This window comes from Corvus brachyrhynchos, unplaced genomic scaffold, assembly GCF_000691975.1.
Source record: "Corvus brachyrhynchos isolate BGI_N302 unplaced genomic scaffold, ASM69197v1 scaffold125, whole genome shotgun sequence".
Classification (NCBI taxonomy): Eukaryota; Metazoa; Chordata; class Aves; order Passeriformes; family Corvidae; genus Corvus; species Corvus brachyrhynchos.
The window spans coordinates 1,043,664-1,052,026 of NW_008238342.1; the positions used below are offsets into that span (position 1 = coordinate 1,043,664).

Genomic DNA, 8,363 nt, shown 5'->3' on the forward strand with positions numbered 1-8,363 from the left:
GTGATGCCCCCCCCCCCGCCGCCGGGTCTCCCCTTGCTTCTCTCTTCCGCAGCTTCTCCCTGACTCTGATCGACGCCCTGGACACTCTGCTGGTGAGTAGGAGCCAGCCCTGAGTGCTCACAGCCTGCTCAAGGCCTCTGTGAGCCACCTGTACGCCTGGATTTTACGTGGTGGTGTCAAAAGTCAGTTATTCATTGACCTGAGAAGTTTGCATTTCCCTTTGTGTCACCCCTGGGAGCCAGGTGGCAGTGCCCCATTGCCCTCTGGAATAAAGAACTAAGGTGTGTGAAGAAAGCATTTTGAAGCAAGATGAAACTGTCAGTCAGTTTTTTAGTAATATCTGTTACTAATGATTTCACAAAATAGTAAAACCAAACTAAAATTAGCCCCAAATATTGAACTGGTCTTTGTTTTCCTGTGAACTCTTAAGCCTGATTCTCTGTTTCCCTGCAGATCTTGGGAAATGTCTCCGAGTTCCAGCGAGTTGTCAATGTGCTGCAGGAGGGAGTGGACTTCGATATTGATGTCAACGCATCTGTCTTTGAAACAAACATTCGAGGTGAGGTGGGGTTTTCTGTAGGGTTTTGCTTGGGTTTCCCTTCTGTACGAGTCTCAGAGATAGTGGTGAGGAAGTGGTCAGAGGGAATTTGGGATGCGGAGTAACAGGACACATAAACAGAGAGAAAAATCCCAAACAAATGTCACTTCCTTTTAGTCTTTGCACGTCCCTTTTTGCTTCCTGTCTCAACACAAGCAGAAGTAGACGTGGCACTTTCAGTATTCTGGCGTGAGGTTTTCAGCATTGTAGTAAACATATTTTTCACTGAAAGAATACAGATTTTATCCTGTCATCTTTTGCATACTGTTTTGGATTAGAGATTATTAATTTCTAGGGTTATTCTTTTTTTTTTTTTTTTTTCTTTTTGAAAATCACAAAGGCCTTTGGAATTTTGCACTGGGTTGGATGCTGGACTGCTTCAGTGCCATCCAACTAAAAGACACTGTCAGGGCACAGAACTGTTACTTGTGCTTTTGTTGTTTCTCCTGCCAAATAATTGCTGAGCTAATTTTTGCAGCAGTGTAATTTCTCTGTGGTTGTTATGTGACCATAGACAAGCCTGTGAAATAGCTATTATTAGCTAATATAGCTGTATTAGCTATATAAGTAATAACTAATAGCTAAGTATAGCTAATAACTCACAGCTGCTGTTAGTCATATGAAAATTCTTGACTCTGGCCTAGACAGTTTTCTCCAAGGGGCTTAAGAACTTTACACAAATAAATGTATTGTCTGGAAGAAATGAAACAGAATTCCCCTCATAAAGGTTTGTGTTCATTATACTGGTGCATAATATCATATATAATTGATTCTGATAGTCTTCAGGGCAGTGCAGGCATAGTAGGGCAAGTAGGGCCTGATGCTTCTAAAGTAACAGAAGAAAGATACAGAATCTGAGAGTGGTTTGGGTGGGAAAACACCTTAAAGATCATCCATTCCACCCCCTGCCATGGGCAGGGACACTTTCCACTATCCCAGGTTGCTCCAAGCCCCGTCCAACCTGCCCTTGGACACTTCCAGGGTGGGGCCAGCCACAGCTTCTCTGGGCACCCTGTGCCAGGGCCTCCTCACCCTCCCAGGGAACAATTTCTTCCCAATATCCAATTTAACCCTGTCAGAGGGTCAGTTTGAAGCCATCACTCCACACGTTTCTGCTGTCCTGCAAACAAGCAGAGAGAAACAAATCTCTCTTCTTTTGTGACATTTGAATTAGGCTGGTAAGGGTGAGCCATCTCACTTTTTTCCCCCCTAAACCATGCCTCTGATAACGATGAGCGTAACTGGTGTGAGATTTCCTTCCTCCCCACGTGGTGTAATGGAGTCTGATGTGCCCTTGCAGTGGTGGGAGGGCTCCTCTCTGCTCACCTGCTCTCCAGGAAGGCTGGAGTTGAAGTCGAGGCAGGCTGGCCGTGTTCGGGGCCTCTCCTGAGGATGGCTGAGGAAGCAGCTCGCAAACTGCTGCCAGGTGAGCCCCTGTCTGCTTTGTGTCACGGTGCTGGGGGTCCTGAGCTGGCTGCTGCCTGTGATGGGAGATGCACTGCTTGATGAGCCAGCTCATAAACCAGCCCTGTGTTCGCTGAGCTCCAAGCAAGTTTAGTTTGCAGGGAAGATGTGGGTGTATATGTGCACACATCAGTGTGTTTGTTGCTTGTTGAGAGGAACTGTATTTAATATAAATAATAAATAAAGGCTGTGAGACAGCAGCTTGTAAAGACAAGAAGATGCTGCCTTATATGCTCCTTGTGGGCTGCAGCTGGGCTATGTGCCCTCGTGGCATGCCACTGTTCCCTTGTGTGCACCCATGGAGTGATCACAGCCTCAGTGTTTGCACTCTGCTGTCCAGTGTGGTTAGTGACTACCTTACCTGTGCTGTAAAAAATGTGGGGCTGCAGACTGCTGCTCTGGCAAGGTGGGAGATCCCAGGACCTTTCCGGGACTGGGTGTACCTTGGGACACCCTCTCTGCCCTTCCCAGGATCACACTCTACTTCTCCTTTTGTTCTCTGCAGTTACTCCAGACCCACTTCCTGCCCATGTGCAGTGGGATGTGAGGCACATGTTTGCTTGAGAGTCTGTTAAACACAACACTGAGCACTTCTGTGACCCCAAAATTCTGTGTTTCAGCTTTCCAGACCCCAACTGGGATGCCCTATGGCACAGTGAACCTGCTGCATGGAGTAAACCCTGGGGAGACCCCAGTCACCTGTACTGCTGGAATTGGCACCTTTATAGTGGAGTTTGCCACCTTAAGCCACCTTACTGGTGACCCAGTGTTCGAGGATGTTGCCAGGAAGGCTTTGAAGGCACTGTGGAAAAATCGCTCAGATATTGGGCTGGTGAGTGAGGAATGGACTTGGAACGTGCTGGGCTGCTTTTTGTGTAGTTTTGTGGGTGCAGTGCTAGGCATAAAAAAACCTCAACAGAGAGGAGACAGATAAATAACCACAGTGCTCACAACTGGGCTGAAGGCTCGTGCTTGACATTGTTCCTGACACCTGCAGCATCCACATCTCTGCTTTACTGCAGCAGCCCAACATTATCCCATTGTTCTGGCCCACACCAGATGTGGCTGGGAGACAAATGCCTCCTGCTGGGTGCTGCAGCTTTTGTGAGAGCAGCTGTAGCAGATTAAATGAGAGGTCTGTCTGATGCCTGATGGGACAAAGGCCTAGGGAAGTGAACAAGAGCATGGCAAGTGCACTGAGATACTACCAGCCTGTACAGCTCTGGGGTTCAGGAATATCCGGAGCTGGGAGCATTATCTCCGTGTTCACTGTCTCCTGCTCTTTTCTACTGTTGCTTTTTTAACTTCTGTGAACTCTTGGTGTTGCATATGTGAAGTGAAACAGATTTATTTATACCCTGTGTTTATTGCAACAAATTATTCACACAGGCTGTGTGAAGAAATGGTTCCCTTTGTTTGCTTTGGGATTTGTTTATTTTTGATTTATACTCCAAATCCTCAGTCATTGCTGGCTTTTTTTCATGTTTGCTAAGAAAGACGTGATCATGTATTTAATTCTTCATCAGCTGGGTTTGTTCACAGGCTGAAGAGTGCCAGCATCTATTTAAATATTAACATGGCAGCTCTTGTGCCTTTGACATTCTTGGTCTCGATCTCTGTATCTGCACCTCTCCATCCTTCTGTACTCTTTTGTAAGTTCAGAATTAGGACCAGACACTTCATGTTGAAATTGTGCAATTTTATAGTACATTATAGTGTGTTGTTTTGGCCAGTGAAGCGTTGATAGTGGAAGAATAAAATGTTTATTATATATATAAAATACTTTATCAGCATAAAAATGGTATTTTCTACAGTTTGTATTTCTCTGATGCTGATAAATGTGTTGTGTAATGGAGAAAATCGGTTGGACTGGACATTGTCTAGCTGTGAAAGGACCAGGATTCCTTGTGTCACTTCAACTCACTCTCTCCTTCTCCTTCACTCCTTCCAGGTGGGGAACCACATTGATGTGATCACTGCCAAGTGGGTGGCCCAGGATGCTGGGATTGGGGCCGGGGTGGACTCCTACTTTGAATACCTGGTTAAAGGAGCCATCCTCCTGCAGGACAAGGAGCTGATGTCCATGTTTTTAGGTGAGTGGTTTGTTTTCTGTGAGAAGGGGCCCAGCACCTGTGGCAGGAGGAGATGAAGGATCTCATGGGGCACATTCATGACTGTTCCTGAAGCCTTTGCTGTAATACTTTTGAACAGTCTGTGGTAACAGTTACCAAAGTGAGCGCCCTGAGAAGTCATTTAGCATGGCTCAAGTGAAAAAGGGGCTTCTCTCATTCTTGAAAATCAGCTTTTTTTTTTTCTTTCTTTCTTTTTGTTACACATGGCTTACCTACTCATCTGTTTCTTTACAGAATATAACAAAGCTATCAAAAATTACACCAAGTTTGATGACTGGTACCTGTGGGTTCAGATGTACAAAGGAACGGTGTCCATGCCTGTGTTCCAGTCCCTGGAGGCCTATTGGCCAGGCCTGCAGGTAAGAGCTGTCACAGCAGCAGCATCTGGTGATTCTGTTCATCTGTCAGGGCTTGGTCTTCCGGAAAAAAGTTACAAATATAACCCTCATCTGTGCAGGTTTAAAAGTTTGTGTTGATCTCTGGTGAAATCTACCGTAGCCTCAGCCTATAGAAGATGATGCTGAAGAAAATGTTGATTTTATTTAAAGTCTACAAAAAAAGTCTCCCATTCAGCATGATGGGAGGGCAGTTTTGTTGTAGCAAACTCCTCTGACAGTGGTCCCATAATCCAGATGGGAATGCAAGGAAAAGGAAACTCACCTCTTTTCTGTCACCTTACAAATGTTTCATTTGTGTGGATTTTTTCCCATCAAGAGCTTTGCTTTCTCATCAGTCTTCAGGTTTGGGCTGAGGCTTTATTATCTTCCCTAAGAGACTGCATGCTGGGATTGACTAAACATTTGAAGAAACACAGCCTTCTTTAAAAAAAATCAGAGACTTCATATTATTTCAGGTGTGGGAATGTGATCCAACAGAAAAGCAGCATTTTGAGTCTTACCTGTTCTTAAGGTATCCTGCCCCAGTATCAGTTACACCATCCAGACCTGCTGAAATACCCATTTCTTTCACTGGGTATTTCTTTGCCTGTAGGAATGTTATTGCATCAATTCCTGTGCTGGTTTTTCCTCACTCCCATGTTTTTTTGCTGATTGTTTCCTGTCTCTCAGAGCCTCATTGGGGATGTAGATAATGCCATGAGGACCTTCCTCAACTATTACACGGTCTGGAAGCAGTTTGGGGGCCTGCCCGAGTTCTACAACATTCCCCAGGGATACACGGTGGACAAGAGGGAAGGATATCCACTCAGGCCTGGTAAACAGAACTGAAATTAAATGGACATGGGCTCTTGCTTTAGCTCTGGTAGGGAGACCAAATGTTAGCAACATCTGCCCTCCACAATTTCCTCCCCAGTTTTGCCCTGACTCAGTTCCTGCACGGATTTTAGCAGGGATTTCCAGAGTCAGAGCGGCACATTTTGTTTTCCCCCACTCACAAAGGCAGGAAGGAAACAGGAAGCAAACCATAGTGTTAGTACAGAAAGGTGGCCTGGTAATGAATTTTGTTCACTGTGTGAGATTTGACATGTTTAAGTGTTAGATTGTCTGGCAGGGGGTGTTTCAGTCGTGAAATGCTAAAGGGACTGCTCGTGTCCTTTAAATCTAGGAAGTGAAAGTGAGTGTGAATAGACCACTCCAGTTCTGCTTGAGTTCCAGAAAAAAACTCCTTCTAGTTGCACTAGTAAAGCTCAGCATCTAGGAGGGATTCTGTGTTGTCTGTGATACTGTAATGAAATAATCTCTCTTTTTTTCTGAGTTTTTACAACCCTGACCAAAAAAAATTTTAACTGGAATATTGGGTCCATAAATGTAAATGAGAATAATTAATTTCCTTTTGGACTGAGTGTTCAGTCCACATCCACACTGGACAAATCTACCAAGAATACTCATCAGCATTAAGGTATTACAGGATAAAGACCTGTTTCTTTAGTAAATAAACACAGCATGGTGCTTATGTTGTCTCTATAGAGTATTTCCACTGTGTTGTTTAAAAACTATATTTTGAGGGTTGAATTTCTTGTTTGTAATCATTTCCAGAAGCTTTTCTTTTTAACTTTGACAAGTGAGTATTAATCTTTTTGTCTCTTGCTCCTCTCCCACTCACTGAATGTAGGAGGGAACATTAGTCACTCTTACCTGAGCTGCTGCAGGCTGGTTAGAGGGAATTTCTTTGTCGCACATCCTTAGGAAAAGCAAATCTGTGCTTGGAGCCAGAGGAAACACAAGGCAAGCCAGGCTGTTCACCTGATCATGCTGAAGTATTTTTAAATTAGTTCAGGGAATAGCTCATCTTCCTGTGTGTATGGTTTGATAATCTTTGTGCTGGCAAATGTCTGGGTGTTTTGCAGAGCTGATTGAGAGCGCGATGTACTTGTACCGTGCCACGAGAGACCCCACGCTCCTGGAGCTGGGGAGAGACGCAGTGGAGTCCATAGAGAAGATCAGCAAGGTGGACTGTGGGTTTGCAACTGTGAGTGCTAAATCATCTGCCATGTCAGCTAAAAAGGGCTGCTAAACATCAGCTTTCAGAAGGTGTTCTCATGAGTGATGTTTTGCCATTGAGTCAAGCGGTCGCTGTGGGCAAAACATGACTTTTTTCCAACAAGCCCCTTGTATTTCTCTGTGAAGCTGCTCTGGTGACTGCTGGTCTTGTTTCTGGTCCCTCACAGTGGGCCAAATTCTGTCATGGGCTGTTGCACCAGAGCCCAAAACATGGGAAAGCACCACAAGCTTCTCCTGCGTTTCTAGTAGGTGTTGCAGCTGAGCAGGAACGCTCCTGCCAGGTGTGTGATTCTGCTTTCCCACTAATGCCTTGAAAATCTGGTCAAACACACAAGAAGTGCAGTGAGTGATTTCTATAATAGAGGATTTCAAACAAACTATCAAGCTCTATTTTACAAAAAAGTCTTTTAAAATATTGGGAGTAAGTAGGTAAAAGCCTTAAGGTATTTTTCTTTAGCAGGGAAACGATGGGAAGTTCTTCTCCTTGGCCAGACTAAACTGAGGGCAGGTTTAAATGTTAGGAAGAAATTCTTCCCTGTGAGGGTGGTGAGGTGCTGGTACAGGTTGTGCAGAGAAGCTGTGGCTGCCCCATCTTTGGGAGTGTTCAAGGCCAGGTTGGACAGGGCTTGGAGCAGCCTGGGACAGTGGAAGGTGTCCCTGTCCATGACGGGGTGGAATGAGATGGGCTTTAAGGTCTCTTCCAACCCAAAGCATTCTATGATAAGATACAGGGTGAGTTGGTGTCATACTGTGCTGTTTAACTGAAATTAATTCCAAGTTGTTTTTATTTTTCTCCCTAAATTCATAACTAACTGAATTTGATGTAACTGTAACCCACTCTATTTCTTCTCTTGTAGATTAAAGACTTGAGGGACCACAGGCTGGATAATCGCATGGAATCCTTCTTCTTGGCTGAAACAGTCAAATACTTGTACCTGCTCTTTGACCCAGACAACTTCATCCACAATGATGGCTCAGACTTCGATGTGGTGGTTACACCGTATGGGGAATGTGTCCTGAATGCTGGAGGGTACATCTTCAACACTGAGGCTCATCCCATCGACCCTGCTGCCCTGCACTGCTGTAGGAAGCGCAAGGAGGAGCAGTGGGAGGTGGAAGACTTGATGAGGGAGTTCTACTCACAGAAGAAAACCAAGAAATTCACTTTAAAAAGAGCTCCTGACCACGGTGAAGGGGAAAATGCAAAAGACCCTGGAGATGCCTCTTCAGAGAAAGCTGGAGAGAAGAGAAACTCTAAGAAAAGCTCACACTCCCTCCTGAGCTGCCCCAGTCAATCTTTTAACTCCAAGCTTGCAGTACTTGGACAGGTCTTCCTAGATAACACCTGATCCCCTTTGCACCATCCGTTTAAATTATTGAACTTGTTTCAGATTCTGGGAATATATTTTTATAGTTTCATAATGGAAAGTGTGGTATCTCACAATGTGAATTGTATTATGAAGTGAAACAACTTCTCATTAAATTCTGCTACTGCTCCTTTACAAGCCATGACTCAGATACCAGCTGGTAATGCTGTTGAGCTGCTGATCTCAGAGCAGTTGGTTGCCTGAATATCAAGCAGGTGTCCAGAAAGACAAAGAAACGTCTACATGTTAAATGTACCTTTTTTATTGCATTTTGTGAGTTTTACAGGCTTACAGAAAGACTCCAGCTTATTTTGGTCTATAAAAATGACCCTGAGTTTCTTGT

At 44.6% G+C, this 8,363-nt stretch overlaps 1 protein-coding gene across 1 annotated transcript; it reads left to right on the plus strand.

Moving 5' to 3' along the window:
* Window positions 1-14: 14 nt before the first annotated feature.
* EDEM2 (ER degradation enhancing alpha-mannosidase like protein 2) lies at window positions 15-8,171 on the plus strand (the record flags this gene model as incomplete). The annotated part of the gene is made up of 9 exons (XM_017735126.1): window positions 15-92; window positions 454-559; window positions 1,899-2,024; window positions 2,683-2,894; window positions 4,014-4,155; window positions 4,429-4,553; window positions 5,262-5,406; window positions 6,500-6,621; window positions 7,511-8,171. Coding segments are annotated over 9 exons (1,548 nt in total), but the record flags the coding sequence as incomplete, so codon positions are not given.
* Between the last annotated feature and the right edge of the window lie 192 nt (window positions 8,172-8,363).